The sequence below is a fragment of the Notamacropus eugenii genome, chromosome 6 (assembly GCF_028372415.1).
Source record: "Notamacropus eugenii isolate mMacEug1 chromosome 6, mMacEug1.pri_v2, whole genome shotgun sequence".
In the NCBI taxonomy this organism is placed as follows: domain Eukaryota; kingdom Metazoa; phylum Chordata; class Mammalia; order Diprotodontia; family Macropodidae; genus Notamacropus; species Notamacropus eugenii.
The window spans coordinates 317079016-317097636 of NC_092877.1; the positions used below are offsets into that span (position 1 = coordinate 317079016).

Sequence of the window (18621 nt, forward strand, 5' to 3'; positions counted from 1 at the left end):
TTTGGGAACAGGGGACTAATTTCTAATAAAGTAGCACATTTTCTAGTCAACTATTTTTATTATTCAAAGAGATTTAAACTCTTAACAAATATTCAGATTCCTATTAGTGTACTTCTATTTACTGTAATTATTGGATATATAAAACTTTTCCAAATGTCAAGAAATAAACACAGTCAAGCTAATAACAGAAATCAAAATATAAAACGTTATCTAAAATGTCTAAACAAAAAAAGCAACAGTGATTCAGTTTTTTATTTTCATATGTCACTAGGAGAGTACTTAAAAATAGTTTCAGTTTTCAATTCAATCAAAAACAAAAAAATTGATACATGTTTACAAAAGTAGCCCAAATAAAGGTTCATGTGATGTTAAGTCACTAAATATTTCATCTTTTTTTCTGATTAATGTGAATCATCCTGGGTAGCAATGCAGGGAAGAAAAAAAGGCAGAGGACTGGTAATTCAGGAAAACTGTACTAGTTCTGCCTCTGCTACTGATGACCTGCATACCTTTAAGCAAGCCACAAAGTAAAGTCTCTTTTCCTCAATTTCTTCATTTGCAAAATGGAGCTAATACAGAAATAGCCTTCTTACTGGGAGTGGACATCAACTATCTAGAGCAAGGGCAACACTTCCAAGTGTGTGCACCAGATTAAAATAACTGGGAAATATTTAACAAAATTAATAAAAATATAACAAAACATAATATTACATTTAAAAACTAAGTCAATCTGTGGCCCTTATGTACAGTTATCAGCCCCCATTCCTACTGGAGTTTGACCCCAATGCTCTAGAATGCAACAAACAGCTGCCAAGAAACCCATTTATTTTTACTCCATGGAATAGGCAGAAGTACCTGGTCCCTGGCCCCATGTACAATAAGATCGAACACACAGTAGGGAATAAACCTTAAAAAGTTATTGACATGTGAGTCATTAGTGTACTGATGACAATCAGACAGAAGACCAGAGGAGAGCAAAGTCAGAGCTGACAGATGAGGAAGAAAACAAAAGAACTATCAACAGAGGCTAGCCCTTTTGACCTTTTTTCTTGTTTTCAAGCACAGCAGTTCAGGGCTGTTTTGCTTAGGGCCAGACAGTTCTCCACATCCCATTAATTCTAGAACGCATTAATACGTTAGAGCACAGTTGAATAACTGAAGTCCATGATGACTTCAAACCATCAAGAAAAGATTAAAGTACACTGGATATTCTGATTAAGAAAGCAGGGAAGCATGTAAAACATTACAGAAAAATTGTCCTTAAGGTAAGTTTGCATGTTTAAAGGAATAAGCTTCACTTATCTGGAAGTTTCATTGGAACACTTCCTGCCAATGACCAGAGAAATGAGGCATCACTGTTCCCTGCCCTACCTACCATACAGGATTATGAGAAAATAAAATGATGAAACCACTCAAAGAAACTGAAAAGCTTTATACAAAATTGTAACTATTCTCTGTGTTAGAAGAGCAATGTAATTTTCTGGGCACAGAAAGCCACCACTGAACACTAGAGTCTATCACAATCATCGCTGTCTTAGTCAAGATGACATTTTTGCTCAAACTAGTAACTGTTCATATTTCATGTCAGCAATATGTTTGCTACTGTTATTTTCTAAATACTGACACTGTTACATTGTTTCAATGTGTCCTTGAAGCATTTTTCACCCAACCATTCTCACATATAACTGACTTCCTGTAGTATACTGACCAAGTATACAAAGGCACCTACTGAAATGAAAAATCCTCATTACATGACCAATTCAGTGTTATGTTCACCAAGCTCCTTTTAAAAAAAGGCCCCATTATTCACTACATTGAGGTGTATACATACTACATGAGGTGCATACCTCATCTTTCAAAGTACAAACCTGGGCTCTCTCAAGGTACAAGGTACATGCTGAAATTTCCCACACAGCAAAGATTTGACTTCATTCCTTAATGATGAAAACTCACTAGAATATAGATCATTTATGAAGTGACTATATCAGGAAGAACACAGATTTATTCCATAGTAATGGGGTGAGCTCTTAAAACAAAGATGCTTAGTAAACATCATGAAACAATGGTCTATATAATTTATGGTTACACAAAATTAAAAGTTATACCACTTGTTATAATTCTCCTACACCTTCCCTTAAGCATTTTTAAGACTCAGGCTCCTGAATTGATAAGAATAACAAAGAACCATGTTCCTCAATGTTTTTCCTAAGATACCAACTGACATCAGTAGACATCAGAACTTTCTCAACAGAAGGAATTATATTTTTTAAAAAAAGGTTATTTAATGAAGTACAGAGATATATGGATTCAGGTTTACTAAAGTACATGAACAATGACAGGTAACTGGACATGTTATGTTTCTGCTCCCTGCCTTCTTTCTGAAGCACTACATGACTCTTTATGGCCCTCCCTTGAATAACACCACAGGATTCAGTGAGTTGAGCAGGGGCAGTTAAGACTGCCTAGTCTGAACCCCTTGCTTTCCAACTGAGACTTACAGTGATGAAATGACCTGTGGAATGGTGCAAGAATTAAGGGCAGAACCAGGATCTGAATGCTAGTCTTTGGGTTACAAAGACAAAGCTCATTCTACTGGGTAATACCTTTATTTTTTTTTTTTACTAGTTAACATTTTGCTTCTTTTGAAAACTTGATAAATTATTTCCACTGAATAACATCTCTCTCCCTCAAGGATAGAAAAAGAGGTACAGTTCAAGAAATTGGCAAATGTGATTAAATGATATTCATATAACAATGACCCTCTCTATGGACAGTGCCCATTTGAGCTTTGAAGGAATTATGTATTTTTACATATCCATACTCATTCCCTTCAGGTGGAGCCTGATCTTTTTCAGCATATAACCATGGACTGGGAGCAGTTACACCTAATGTGACCTTATATGACAAAATTATTTGGATTTCATAATGCTACCTTTCTTATCATAATGCTTAATTTTCTTATGGCAACACTAGTGTTGATTAATCTTAGAAATTCTAAATTAGGCAACTCACTAAGATTAGAAGTTGTAGAGAAGGTGTTAACTTACAGGGGTAGTGAGTTTTCTCATCAAGGAGTTCCCTATACCAATTAAATCCCAGGTCCTGTAAATATCTTTAACTACTTATTACTTTTTACAGATGTTCAAAGAGTCTTTTTTGCCCTAAATGCCATCCATTTTAAAAATGGTGATTTGATTTTTGGATATTACATAATGTAGCCAAATATACTGGCAAAAATGTTCCTAATCCTTTATTTCCTGTATTTCAAGGTTCATATTTTAGGCTAGGCATAAAAGATATCACTTTGAAGAGGGCCCTCTATTGTATAAAATAGCATGTTTAAATCTAAAAGTCCAAAATATGCTAGTTTCTAATACAGCACTGAAAACCCTGTCACTTTTTGCCAGTTTCCAAATATGTGCAAATAAAAACACAGTAATGAAAATTTTACTTACATTTCAGTGATTTTTATTGTTTAATGACAGCTAATTAATAACAATTCACCTTTATTTTGATGCTTGTGCCATAGGTAAAGAACTCTTCTTGGGGAACTACCCATATTCTGCAGCTATTCCAGTCCTCCAGAAGACATCAACTCAAGCTAAAGAAAATACAGGTGTGTGTGCTTTAAGACAATCCAATACACAAAAATTCAAACAAAAAAAAAGTCTGATCATTGGCATAACAAAAGATGATCTTTTTAGCATTTTTAGTAGCATACCTCCCCCCAAGTTCTTAAATATAATTTCACAAAAAACTGATGGGCAGAAATTTTCAGGAACATTGTGCAAAATGAGGTACATCAGGGCTCTGCTAAGTCAAGATGTACTTTGATAATAAGACTATGGGTTTATTTGTCCCTGCTACATTTTGAAATTAAGACTGTAGTAAAGAGACTACATTCTTTGTTGATGTTTTTAAAAACACTGCTACATAATGTTGCCTTTAGTTTAAAAAAATGAGAACAAGTGTCATGCACATACCCACCATCCCCTAAAAACTTTTTAATGCAGTATTGATACAAACTGACAAAAGAGAGGCAAATTCCAAGCTCTGGCAAATTTTGTTTCAGCCCTGAATTCACCAAAACTTTAGTATTACACCTTCAACTGCATAATATCTTTCCACTTGCATAGTATATCATCATCTCAAACGTGATGTCTTTGTTTCTGCTCTTAATTATACTACTTTCATCAATGATAGTGCCTTTCTGAGTCACTATCCTTCAATTTCTATAAGCAGTTGAGTCTTCCTTGAAAGACCACTTAAATCCTCCCCTTATTTGTCACTTTTATCATATCTTTAATCTCCTCACTGCAAAAACTTATTAACAGGTCTCCTTGCTTCCTGCATTTTGTTTTGCCTTCAAAACATTGTGCACATTGCCATAACATTAATTTTCCAAAACCCCTATTTTTATGATGGTTTTAGAGGCCCAAGAATATTTAGAGGCCCAAGATACTCTATAGTATCTACAGAAGCTACCATGAAATATAAAGTCCTGAAGAAATGATGCTGGATCTTACATCAGAAAACCCAGGGCTCTGCCACCTGTGATCTTCAACAAGTCACTTAAGTTCTGTCTTTTGTTGCCCCATTCATATAAATAAAAGGATGGGGCAGTTGATCTCTAAAGCTATGATCCTATGATAAAGGAACATTTCTCATACTTCTTTTGTAGCCTTCAAAGTGCTAGACTCAAAGAAGATAGCTAATATTTGTAAACTGAGAGATGCCTTCAAAAACTTCCTTTTTCAGAGTCAAATTCACACTTCTCTACCTGGCACATAATGGCTCCCCACAATTTAGGTTCACTCTACTTACACATTCTTGTCCATTATTTGAACATATATCAAGTCTGCAAAAACAAAACAATCCCCCCAAAACCTAACAAAACTTTTTCTACCTCTGTGTCCACCAATAAAAATGCATCTAAAACCAGATATTACTTTTTTTCAAATCTCAATGCAACCCCTTCTTCACTAGTCTCACAACTTAAAGTCCAATAGTCATTCAAAAACACACTGTCCTTACAAGGAAATCATTTTCTAAGAAAGAGATAAGGACTAGTACTGTGATTTCATTTAGTATAGTATATGGAACTCATGTGGATGAGTTCTACCAGTGCAGGTTAGCATCTTTATCTACAACTTACAGTCCTACAGTTTTCTAGAGCAGTGACATTAAACTCAAATAGAAATTGGGGGGTGGGAGGGAACTGAGCTGTACATAAGGATTCCTGTAGGCCACACATTTAGTTTTAAAACATAATAGCTATTTTAATGTATTTTTATTTGTGTTATTAAATAGTTCCCCATTACATTTTAATCTGGTTCTGGCCACAATGAGAGTTGTGGTGTTTGACATCTCTGGTCTAGAGCAACAAGAAGTCAAGTAACTTGTCTAAGGTAACACACGCTGTATATGTCTGAAGCAGAACTTGAACCCATGCCTTTCTGGGTTCCCAAAAAACTCAAGAGGCCAGTAATAGCAGCTGCCATTTATATGATAGCACTTTGAGGCTTAGGATCTAATTAGGAAAAGAGCTACTTTTTCAGATCCTTCGAGGCTTTCTCTCAATAATCCTGTGAAATAGATACTGCAAGTTTTATTTTGCTCATTTTACAGATGTTGAGACCAGGAGCTCAGAGAATAATTTTTCCCCAGTCACAAATAAATGCTGGGGATGTAACTGGAATGTCAGCCTCCTGACCCCAAGGTCAATGTCTTCCCATTACACCCCCCCCCCCATCCCAAACAAACACAAAAATAATCTCATCAGCACCTCTGATACACACTGGTGTTGGGTGGGGGAGGGGAGGGGAAGGAATCACAGAAGACCTTCACCTGCACTAATAAAAGAAATGTTCTCACCAGATAGTTCATCAGAGAAGTACCAGAGGCACACTAGATAGAATGCCAGGCCTGGGCTCAGGAAGACCAGAGTTCAAATTCTGCCTCAGATACTAGCTGTGTGACCCTGGACAAGTCACTTACCCACTTCAACTTGGTTCTCTTAAATGTACAATGGGCATAAAAATAGCACCTACTTCAGAGTTGTTTTGAGGACAAAATGAGATATTTGTAAACTGCTTAACACATAGCAAATACTATATAAATGCTTATCACTTTCTCATGCCCTTTCTCCAGTACCAACGAAAACAGAGATCCAGTCCCTGGCCCTATAAATAATCTTTTCCAAGTTTTCCATTCATTGTGCTAAAGGGAAGTGATAAGAAAAATAACAATTCACATTTATAGAGCACGCTTTTTGAAGGCTGCTTTTCTCAGAACCCTGTGAAGTAGGTAGGGAATCTGAGGCTATAAACATTTTTACAACAACTACTATGTGCCAGGCACTTTACAATTATTATCTCATTTGATCCTCACAACAACATTGAAAGGTAAGTGCTATTATTATCCCCACTTTATAGCTGAGGAAATAGAAGCAAAAAGAGTTTAAGTGACTTGCTCAAGGTTATACAGTCAGTATCTGAGTCTGGATTTGAACTCAGGTTTTCCTGATTTCAAGCTCAGTGCTCTATCCACTGAGCCACCAGCTGAAAATACTGAATTATGGGGAAACTGAGGCACTAATGGGGGAGGGGATGACAACACAGACTACGTATAACCTCGTAGATACTTTCCAACTCTAATATTAACTAACGCCTGATATTTGCACAACACTAAAATTTTCCCTAGTGTAGCAAGTAATCTTATAGGAGCAGTGAGCTGAATGACAGCTCTGGAATCCAAAACTGAAACTACTTTGCTTCTTTTCTTCCACAGTCCACAGGGGCCACTATGAAGAAGGGGAAAGTACTTGCCATTAAATAGCAAATTACCAGTGAACTGGTGCTTCTAAAATACTTAATTGTACCTAGAACACTGTTCAGTCTAAATTATTATAGTTTCTACTGCTTGAGGTCCACTGATAACAGGAAAAAAATCATAATATTCATTTGTCCTAAGGAAAAGTAGGTCTTTTCCTAATCAGATCCTATTTGGTATCCCTCCAACACTAACACCTACTCTTGCATCAGACTGGACATCATTTCCCCAAAAGCAAAGCAAACCCAGAAATGTAAAAAGCATTACCAACTGAAGTGGGCAAGTCTGGGAATCCTAGGTGGAAGGAAGTACACAGTAGAATCATCTATAACGTTTTTCCGGAGATAATGAAAATAAAGATTTCAGAGGAAATAAATTTTACCTCAGAACAGCAAGCAATTCAAATACCAAAGAAAGAAAAATGATAAAAATTAAAAGCCAAGTCAAAGAAAGAAGCCTCTTGAAATCCTTAGTATTCTTTCAAAACTAAAACACCACCTCCTACATGACTTTCCTAATCTTCCACCTACTGCCTACCCTCCTTCCTTAGATGATCATTTTGTATATACTTACATGTACTCTATCTACCCTGACTACACAGTAAGCTTCGTGAAGGTAGGCACAGTTTCATTTTTGTCTTTGGATCCTCAAGGCCTATCTTTTTTTGATACTTAATAAATGCCTGCTGATTAACAGATGTGTTCTCATCTATCTTGTCTTTATAAAGAGATCATGCCAAGGTCCGGGGCAGAATTCTGTGCTTTAGGAACCATGGGTCTAGCCCAGTGTGGTAATTCTCTTGTAACTTCCTAGATTAAAGTAGTTCCTTCTTAGTCTCTCTCTACAAAGAACTGAACATGTAGGCATTCAATTTGAAAAACAAACAAAACACCTCATTTTATGCGAGTTCTATAGAGCTAAACTAACTTTTCACCAAAAATGAATGCCATTCAAATATAGGAACAGCTTGTAAACTTTACTCTCCTTTCACACACACCCCCTTCTCTCTAAAAAAACCCACTCTCAAAAACTTCCAAAGAGCAGGCGCCAAACTTAGAAGTAGAAACATACAGTGAATAATTTTTTTAAAAAACAGAGCATTCTGCATTGGAATTCTTTTTCTGATTACCCTATACTTCACTGCTGTCTTTTCATTCAACACCCTCAAACTAAATGCTACCAAGTAAGGGGAGAGTTTCAGTATATCCACCATTTAATATAGTACACAATGAACCTTCCTGGGGCTTTTATTTCCTGCTGTTAAGAAAATAAGAAATCTGCCTCAACATCAACAAAGGGGTGTTTTTCTCACACTCAGTTACTCGTCGTCAGTCACGGTATGAAGTTACCAAACAAAAATAGTGGATAGCCCTTTTACACTGAAGCATTCTCTTGGCAATTCTCACATCTCAGAAACTAGGGAGGCGACCACACAAAGCCATTCCGGTAGAGAACCGCTCCCAGCCCCGGGCGGTTGGCTATGCCCCTAGGTGTCAGGGACACGAACCCACCCGATTCGCTGCGAGCCTTCATACACCGTCCCCTTCTCGCCCCCCGAACCGAAACAACTTCGCCTCCTTCCAGCCCTGCTTGTGGCAGCTCCTCTTGGCCCGTCCCAGGTGCGCGCAGAGCCGGCTACGGCCCGTCCCTTTACCACCCTGCAGGTCCAGGACGGCGAAGGACTCGGTCTCGGAGTCCAGAGCAGGACAGGAGGGAGGAATGAATGAATGGGGCAGTGGGGGGCGGGACGGGCAAGGGAAAGGAAATCTTCCTTCAGACTCAAGGAGTGGGAGGGTCAGTGGGCAGGGCTCGGAGGCGGGGGCGAGGCGGGGAGGGGAAAAGACCGAGAGAAAAATAAAACACCAGTCACAGGCTTCCTCATCAAGTGGAAGTTGAAGTTGAGTCCAGAAAAAAGTGCCGGGCCCGAGTCCCCGAAGGGGGCGGGGCCGCGGTTCTCGGCCCAGCTCCCCCGAGTGGGGGAGGCGCTTTCTTTCCCGAGACGCGAGGAGGGGACCCGGAGCCCACTTCGGGGGGAGGGGGCCAGCAGGGGTGCCCGGGAGGAGCGGGGCGACGCTGAGGCTCGGAGGGACAGAAGGCCTGAGCCGCAGCTCGAGGGTCTCTCGAGGGAGAGCGGCCGGGGAGAAGGCCCAGGTGGGCGGGGAGCCGGGGCCCGGAACGCCGCGGGCGTCCTAGACCGGGCTACTGGAGGGGGGCGGGCCGGGGTCGAGAAGAGAGCGGCTTCACAGGGAGCCGAACAGCCGGGCCGAGTCTTCCTTACCTGCAGCGGCAGCTCCGGGAGTCCCCCGAGGAGCCAGGCTAGGACGCGGAAGGGGGGAGGGGGGAAAGGGGACGCCGGGTGCAGAGGAGCTAGCGCGCTCTGCCCCCCGTCAGGGCCGGCGGCTGATGGCGGGAACCGGGACCGCACGCATACGCACGCACGCACGCACTCCCTCACTCGGCGCGCAATGCCGAGCCAGGACGGACGGACGCAGCGCGTGCGTGCGTACGCACAACCTTCGTCCCGCCCCTTCTCGCCCTGCCCCCCTGCCACCGCCCCTGCCGAGCGACGCCGAGCCCTGCCTCCCGCCACGCCTGCGCAGTTCAATCTCAGGCCCCCCTTCTTCCCGTGACTCATTTTCTACCCAGCAGCGCCCGGTGCTTCGTACGCATGCGCTCTCCTCGCCCATTGGGTCCGGGGGTGAGGGCAAGGTATCTCGCTTCTATTTTTTTCCCGCCCTTCTCCTGCCTCTTTAGGCGGGACAGGGCCCATCTCCGGCTCTGGGAAACCAGCCCTGCGCTCGGAGAGTGAGAAGGGCCGTGTGGAGCATTCCCACGGCCGAGTTAATGGGGGGTGGGCGGGGTTTCGGGGAATAGGACCTAGCTCCGGACTGCTCTTCCTCCCTAGGCACTTGAGCCGTGCAGGAGCGGGGGCGGAGGCCCCTGGAGTGGGGGGTCAAAGGTCAGAGGGCGGTGAAGGGGGCGGAGCCAGCGACGGGCGGATGGCGGTGGCCGCCGCTTCACGTCCGGGGTGCTGAAGCGGGAACGCGGGACCGGGTCGCTCGACGGCGGCAAGCGATCAGGGGCCGCTCCCAAGATGCACAGCCTGGCGACGGCCGCGGTAAGTGGCGATAGGGGCGGCCTCCGTCGCTTCCCCGGATCCCCAGGCCCAGGCTCGGCCTCCGCGCCGGCGCCTCTCCTCGTGCCCGCCGCGCTGTCCGCGCCGGGGAGCCGGGCCTCCGGGAAACTTGTTTCCGTCCTCCGTCCCCCTAACCCCGCTCCCGATTTGTCTCCACCTCTTGGCCTCCCATTGGGTGCAGCCGGGCCCGGCTCCCGTTAGGCTGGGCTCCCCGAGAGCAGGGGCCGCCTGAGGCACAGTGCCCACTCCTTGGTAGCCTGGTCGGGCCCCTGGGTTGCGGGGCAGGGAGGAGCTTGGGGCGATGGCGCTGGTTTTTTTACCCGTTAATCTTCCGAATCTCTTCTGCTCCCTTCGCTTTCGTGGCACTGCCCGCCCCACTCTCCCTCCCGAGTCTCTCTTACCGGATCGAGCCAGGTCCCGGATCCTCCCAGTCATCCTCCGCCCCTCCCCTCCCCACACCTGTCGGGTCCCTTCCGTGGCCACCACCTGAGTGCAGGGCTGCTCTCCCTACTGCTAGTCTCCTTTCATCCGTTTTCTACGCGCTGAAGGGGTGTTCCTAATAGAGGGATCGGACCCTGTCGTCCGACTCTGCCAGTCTCTCCACTTGGTCCCCCCCTCTTCCGTAGGGGAGGCCAGTGAGCAGACTCGGGCTTTAAGGCCTGGATTTCCAGACTTCAGGTACTCGCTCGCTGTGTGTGGCATTCCACGTACTGCTTCTGCACCTTTGCAGCGGCTTTCCTCCCGTTCCTAGAACATTCTTCTCATCTGTTCGTCTGGACACCCCCATCAAGGCTTAGCTCAGGTCCTTTCCCCCTCCTCTCCATTCAGGAACCCTTTCCTGGTCCTTTCCCTCATAGTATCTTTTTTTCATTTGGAATTCTCTCTTGGGAGAGCCTAAAACTCCCTGATAACAGGGACTGTTGGCTTTTGTTCCCCTTTGTAATGCCTAACGCTGCTCCTTGCACATTTTGTTGTTCAGTTGTTTCTGTCCTCTTGACCCTTCCTTGACCCCATTTGGGGTTTTCTTTTTTTGTTTTTTTAAATTTATTTGTTTTCAGTTTTGTACATTCACTTCCATGAGTCTTAGATTTTCTCCCCCTCTCTCCTTCCCCAAGGTGGCATGCAATCTTATATGAGTCCTACAGATGCGTTCTTATTAAACACATTTTCAGGTTAGTCATGTTGCATGGAAAAACTTTTGAGGTTTTCCTGGCAAAGATACTGGAGTGGTTTGCCATTTCCTTCTCCATCTCATTCTACAAATAAGGAAACTGAGGCAAATGGGGTTGAGTGACTTGTCCAGTCATACAGCTAGTAAGTGTCTGAGGCCAGATTTGAACTGAGGAAGATGAGCTTTCATCACTCCAGGCCCTGTTGCCCTAGCTGCACCTCCTTGCACGTAGTTGTCACTTAGTAAATAGAGGATTGCTACCATTTACGGATTAGGCTCAGAAAGGTTAAGTGGTGTGTCTGAGGTCATACATCAAGTTAATGGCAGAACTTTCATTCTTCTAGACATGGGATTTCAGTAGCAAGGATATGGTACTGTGCAAATGAAGACCCCTCCAAACCTTAGTAGGCAGTCTGAATGAATCACTGTAGGAAGAAAAAAAAATTCATCACTAGGTGGACAGTTGTGGTAAATTCTGGGCCCATATACTAATGAATTGTACATCTCTCCTAGAAAAATTACAGTAATGGAAAACACTAGTTTGTTTAAAGTATGCTGTACTTTTTCCCTGAGATATAGGTTGTAATTGGCATTATTTTCCCAAGGGAACCCCCTCCCCCCTTTTGGGAAACCGTACAGCTATAGAAATATCCCGCGTTCAAATTTAGCTCTTTTGTTGATTTTCCCTTAAGACTTTAGGCAAGTTGCTTAACCTCTTTGATTGTTCCTCTAAATAACTTTTTAGTATAGGAGTAATAATGCATGTTTATTACTACCTTTCAGAGGTAGTACAGTGATAAATGACCTAACTCACTTTTTCTACACTTGGTATTTCCTAGAAGAATTGTGTTCTATAAAATCCAAAGTTTGGTTGCTACCTAAGTGTACTGGAAAGAGTACCAGAATATTCTCACCTGATTCCTTGCTTCTTTAAACACAAACTAGTGTTTATTGAAAAACAAAACCACCGACTTTATGCATCCAGCTGTATACATACAGTTTTGTGGTGATAGTTGATTACTTTGTGATTATAGAATCAAGAAATGTTTATTCTTAAGTTTTATTTTAGAATGTTGATGAGATGCTTTCACTCATGATCCATTTGTAGGTAAATGAGATTTTTTTTTCTGTTACCCATTTTTGGGCAAAGGAGGTTTTTCTCATTTACAAAATTATTCTGTTGCTCTGTAGTAGTGTTTTTGTAATAGCAAATATAACTTGATTAGAAGCAGCCAGGTGGACCAGTGTCTCCTAGTACAGGTAGCAATGGGACCTACCTGGGGCTTCTTGAATTCTACTCAGTATGTGAGAGATTATTTAGACTTACACTTATTTGCCCAACAAAGTGCCCATGTACTGGGTCCAATGTGCTACTTATTGCTGTCTTTGAGTCTTCTGCTGAGGATTTTTTGAGTCCCTTTTATAGATATATGCTGACTCTTGGGCTTATTCTGAGATTTAGAACCAGTAATCTGCTAAGATTACTGACTTTTCCCCTTACTTTTCATTTTTCTTTCCTTATAAAAAGCTGAAAATTTTATTTGACTCTTAGATCCAAAGAATACTTGTCATTCTTTGGTCTAGAAGACCAAATTTCTCTCAAAAATGTTCTCCCATTTCCTTGTCCCTAACCAAAAACTGTATTGTAACATACAAGGTACATTGTTTTTGTCATATTCATTAACCATTCATCACTTGGATCTAGGTTGAGTGATGCAATTGGAAATCCTAGATTAATTTACTTTTCTGTTATAGAGCAAAATGATCTAATTAGAATGAGTAACCAACAATATTCACCAGTCTTGCAAAAGCTAGACTATTATGGGAAAAAGAAAGTGGTGCAATATTTGAATTGTAAATCCTTAAGATAATATTTTTTAAAAAAGAAAAAAAATCCCTTCCACCACACACCCCAAAACCTTTCTCTTCTTCCCTCCTCTCCCTTATAATACTGAAAGTGATTTGGAACACTCAGGCTTCCTTAAGTTTGAAAAAATTTGCTATTTAATGGACCTGTATTTCTTCATGTCCAGAAAAATGAATCATCTAAATCTGTGTTTGTGAAAGATATAATAATTAAAAATCACATTCATGTATTTCTTTACAACGTAGAAAAGTGAGGATGCAAAAACACAGTAAAGGTTTTAAATTTCTATTCAAAGCATGAGATGTTTTCTTGGGTTGTGCTTTGAGATTCTGTATTAGTATGGTAAGGACCCAGAGTAATGATTTCATTTTTCTTCTATTTTTAACATAAAGCTAAAGGTTGAAGTGAAAGTTTTTATTTGAAATCCTAACTCATTTCTTTTCTGAGCTTTTAAGGTGATGGAACACTCTAAATCAATTTCTACCCTATTCCCATAATGGGAACAGTTCTCTAAAAATAACTTTTTAAACCTTCTTTTGCTCTTGAGTTTAGGGCCTGTCTGTGGTGGTGTAGAAAGGGCAAGTGCTTTTATTAGCTGGGAAAAAAAACAGGTCTATTTCCCCAGGGTTGTTTGCTTTCCGAGCCAGTGATTCCATAAGGATCATCGCTGGTCGTAAGAGGTAGTCCATACCAAAGCACTTAAAGAAGCAAAAGTCAGAGCTCCCTGATGTTTCAGTCCATTTAGCAGAGCACTTTGTGGTTCCTTTTGCAAAGGCCTATGAAATGATACTGAGCTTTCCATTTGTATCTAGGGTATCTATTTATAAAAGTTGTTCATGTTGGGGAAAGTGTAACAGGACGAGTTAGAGCCGACCCCTGTCCATCACAGGACTCCACACTGAGAGCCTGCCTAGATAACCTGGGGGCTTGTCAGTAGGGGTGGAACTAGATGGATTTCAGGAGGAAGGGTCTCGTCTTTTTTGGCAACGTGGCAGTTCTTTGTCCAGTTCCGGATGTCCAGTGGAGAAGATACCCATATAAGGAGTAATGTTAGGTGATAGGTTCAATGTATAGGCTTAGGAATGTTCACATAATTAAGACTATATATGCATGTGAGCTAGCTGGAATAAACGGAGTTCTCACCACCTTGTCTCCCGCCTCATTTCATTACTCACTAGATCAAGGCCTCTTGCTGGACAAGAGCCTTGGGTCAGGGTTTAGGGATTCCCGAAATGGTCTAGGGGACCCCAACAACTGGCGCCCATACGCGGGGCGGGAAAAAATCTACGGAACACAGCGCAGGGCCAAAAGTGTAGTCCTTTAGTGGGGAAAAGACACACCTGCGTGCCCTGAGGAGCCTCGGGCGGGACCAGTCCGAGATGAATTTTGGTGCACTCAACCTCTGGAGGACAAGGAAAGGAAGACAGCAGTCAGTGAGTAACCTGTTCATAGAGCAGTGAAGTAAGAGAGAAAATAAATCTTATTATGGGGCTAGTAGAATCAATAGAGACAGCCAACGGAGAAACTTTTGTTAAGATAATTTACAGATCAGCTAAGACACAGGGGGTCGTCATTCAATTGAAAGTGATCAGGGAGTTCTTAAAGGAAGTAGAAAGAATTTGTCCCTGGACAAAGGAGAGACCTCCGGTCTCTATAAGCTCATGGAAAGTTGTAGGAGAGCAGTTAACTAGCTATGACTCCGAAAATCCTGGGGATCTGGAGCTAACAAGTTTCTTTCTGTATAATATAGTAAAAGCGGCCCTTCAGGCTGCGGATGGCTGTTGTGACCGGCAACCCAGACAATTCCCACCCTCCACACAAACAATGCCTTCCGTTTCATCAGATTCCTCCCCCGAACCATCCCGTGGGAATTCTCCGAGTCCACCTTCAATTGATCCTAATTTAGGACAGCTTCAGGATCAGAATCGGTGGGAGGAGGAGAGAGAATGCAACAGGAGATAGATGAGTTAAAGAGTAGATTACGGGACTTAGAAGTTGAAAAGAAACATCAGTTAAGTTCAAAGAGGAAGTGAAAGTTCCTGCCAGAGAAGAGGACACTGAAACAAAGAGAAGAGCAGAAGTTAGCGGGGAACAAAGGGAACTTGAACCGTCTCCAGGGAGAGAGAGCACAAGGGAGACACCTAGTGGACAAGTAAAGACATTGCAAAAGGAAAAAATTCTGGGTAAAGAAATAGAGACATCTGATGGACAAGTAGAGGTATTACAGAAAAAGGTTTTTTGAAGGAATATGAGGAGACCCCTAGTGAGTACTTGTCGCCATTACAACGAGCGATAAGGAAATTACAAAAGGAAGGTAAAGATGAGGTTCTAGAGTATCTTGGCTTTCAAAATGTTTTCCCTGTATTAGAAACACCTAGAGATGATAGTAATCCAGCACAAAGGACACACTCTATGGTGTCTCCATATCTGATAAGAGAGCTCAAAAGAGCCATAACCAACTATGGACTTAAATCACCACATGTGAAAGTCAGGATTAAAGATTTGGCCTCACATGTACTTACCCCCAATGACTGCAAGCTTGTTATGAGGGCCATCCTCATGCCAGGAGAGATGGTAGTATGGTTAGGGATGTTTTCTGAAGAATGCAGATTAATGGCAGTACACCATAATCCTGATAACCCTCAAAATGCTCAAAGATATTATGAGATGTTATTCGGTGGTGGACAGTATAGCACAGATAGGGCACAAATTCAGCACCCTGTGGAATTATATGAGCGGCTTGCACAATGTGTAGAGAGGGCTTATGACAAGTTGCCAGTTAAAGGCAAAAGTAAAACTTCATTGAGTGCCTTAAAGCAAAAACCCAGTGAGCCTTTCGCCGACTTTTGTGCAAGAGTTCAAGATGCTGTGACAAAGATCATGGGGGAAGTAGAAGGGACTGTAGTTGTAATCAAAGATATCTTGAGAAACAGTTGTAATACAGACTGCAAAAAGGCCATGACAGGATTGAAAAAGGATGCTGGGTTGGAAGAGATGTTACAAAGATGTGAGATAGTGGGTAGTGAGGTCTATGCTGCACAAGTTTGAGCCCAGGCATTTCATGATGTAAAAAATAGGCCGACTGAAAAACCAGACAAAAAATGCTTTCAATGTGGCAAGTTGGGACATTTCAAAAAGGATTCCAAAGTAAGGCCGATACAAAGTGGGGGAGCAAGACCCAAGACACCCTGCCCAAAATGTAGAAAACCGGGGCATTGGGCATCAGAATGTCATAATGGCCCACCTCAGCAATATTTAAACACCCTAACGGGCCCCTCCCCAGCCCAGGAACAAAGGGGAGGAATGGGCTTTCTACCGCCCTCTGCCAGCCAATGGCAGGACAATCCCAATGCCAGCACGATGGCACTCCACCAGAGATATCAGGAATTGGCAGGAATACATTCTTTCAAATAGAGGACCTACATAGTGCTGGATATTTTTCTATTAATCCAATGAGTACAGTCATGCTTCCCATACAGGAAAAAATTAAGCTTAAACCAGATAGCATAGGAATATTGTTAGCACCCACAACTCATGAATATACAGGCATGATACCCATAACACATATATTTCCACCTGATATCAAGTTTCAATATATTCCAATGATGAATACTACTAATATGGAGAGTTTATTAGATGCAGGACAAAAAATAGCAGTGTTATTACTATTTCCAAAAATGGCAGATTCGCAAGTATTCTTAACACAGCAAATTACTCTGGAGAGGCCATAACTTACAGTCATTATAGAAGGGAGGAGATGTACAGGCCTCATGGACACTGGGGCTGATTGTACAGTCTTTCCTTTAGAGCAGTGGAATTCTGCATGGCCTGTAGGGCAAACACAAAATTTATATGGTATAGGAGGTGTTCAGGCAGCGGTTGAAGCAAAACGGCCGTTGAGATGGGAATTTGAAGGAAAAACAGGAAAGGTTTGGCCACATGTATTACCAGGACTCCCAGTCATTCTATGGGGTCGAGATCTGTTGTCACAAATAGGCCTTACCATATCTACAATAGAAAATTTTTAGTGGGGCCCCCTGAAATGGCTGCACAACCCATACCTGTTCCACAATTACAATGGATCGATGATGAACCAATTTGGGTTGACCAGTGGGCCTTGACTGATGATAAAATAGCAGCCTTAAAGGAGATTGTCAAAGAACAACTTAGTTTAGGACATATAGAGGAATCTTTCAGTTCTTGGAATTCACCTGTGTTTGCTATTAAAAAGAGATCAGAAAAATGGAGAATGTTAACAGACCTAAGAAAAGTTAATGCATCCATGCTTACTATTGGGTTCATTACAACCAGGACTTCCTTCACCAAATATGATACCAAAAGATTATAAAATATAGGTTATAGACATTAAAGATTGTTTTTACAGTATTCCTATTCATCCTCTGGATCGACAGAGATTTGCTTTCTCCATACCTTCCATCAATTCACAGGAACCCTATATGAGGTATCAATGGAAAGTACTGCCACAAGGTATGAAGAATAGTCCTACATTGTGCCAATGGTATGTGCATAAAGTGCTTCAACTTATGAGAGAGAAATATAAGGAGGCCATAATAATACATTACATGGATGATATTTTGGCAGCACACAGAGATGGTGAACTGCTAGAAAATATGTTACAGGAAGGGATACAAACTCTTAGCAAGCATGGGCTACAGGTAGCACCAGAAAAAATACAGAAGGCTCTACCAATTAATTACTTAGGATATAAGTTATCAGACAGAGAGATTCAAGTTAAGTTTCCAAATTTTGATGTACAAAAGGTCAAAACTCTGAATGATTTCCAAAAACTGATAGGAAAGATTCAGTGGTGCAGGCCAAGGCTTGGTATCTGTACCTCTGCATTAGCACCACTATATGAATTATTGAAAGGCTCTCCTGACCTTAATTCAAGTAGGGATTGGACCCCTGAAGCTCTTACATGTATTAAGAATATTCAAAATACTCTCATACAACAAACTACTCAAAGATGTGATAAGAGAGAGAAAATAAATTTAACTATACTTTTCACTCCAAACTTACCAACTGGGGTTTTACATCAGCAATTAGGAATCCTTGAGTGGATTCATTTACCACAGGTAAAAAACAGAACATGTTCTCCTTATACAAACCTAGTGGCTAAGGTGATTTGGAAAGGCATACAGAGGGCACGAGCTCTTAGTGGTATGGACCCTGCAAGTATTTTTACTTCCTATACCTCTCAACAATTAGAAAAATGTTTTATGGAAGATTCAGATTGGCAAATTATAATTGGACAGGATTATCATCATGGCGGTCCTGTGCCATTTGCTGATCAACTCACTGCATGGCCATGGTCTTGGTCAGACAAGCATTCTGAGTCGCCTGTAGTAGGGATCAGTGTTTTTACAGATGCCACAAAACATCAACGAGCATCTTTATACATACCATCTGAAAAGAGGTTACAAGTGTTTGAGACATCATTTACCTCTACTCAACAAAATGAACTGTTTGCTGTGCTTCAAGCTCTTTTAATTGATGTCCCTATTAATATTATCACAGATAGTAAATATGTATCAGGGTTAATACCCAATTTAGAGACTGCCTATATTCCTACACGTCAGGATTCTATCACACATC

The 18621-nt window shown here is 41.9% G+C and overlaps 2 protein-coding genes across 10 annotated transcripts in view; one reads left to right on the forward strand and one right to left on the reverse strand.

Annotated features, from left to right (window-relative positions):
- Positions 1–9375, reverse strand: part of USP37 (ubiquitin specific peptidase 37) — a 77997-nt gene extending 68622 nt beyond the window's left edge. For 2 of the 9 annotated variants that reach the window (XM_072617778.1, XM_072617775.1), the window contains exons 1-2: positions 8343–8646; positions 3505–3601 (exon numbers count right to left, since the gene is read on the reverse strand). The gene's annotated coding sequence lies outside the window, so the exon portion shown is untranslated. The other 7 variants (XM_072617772.1, XM_072617777.1, XM_072617771.1 and 4 more) reach the window with 7 other exon arrangements.
- Positions 9376–9516: 141 nt separating this feature from the next.
- Positions 9517–18621, forward strand: part of CNOT9 (CCR4-NOT transcription complex subunit 9) — a 30272-nt gene continuing 21167 nt past the window's right edge. Inside the window, exon 1 of the mRNA XM_072617782.1 lies at positions 9517–9949. Within this exon, the coding sequence (XP_072473883.1) occupies positions 9926–9949 (24 nt within the window). The 5' untranslated portion in view covers positions 9517–9925. The remainder of the gene's footprint in view (positions 9950–18621) is intronic.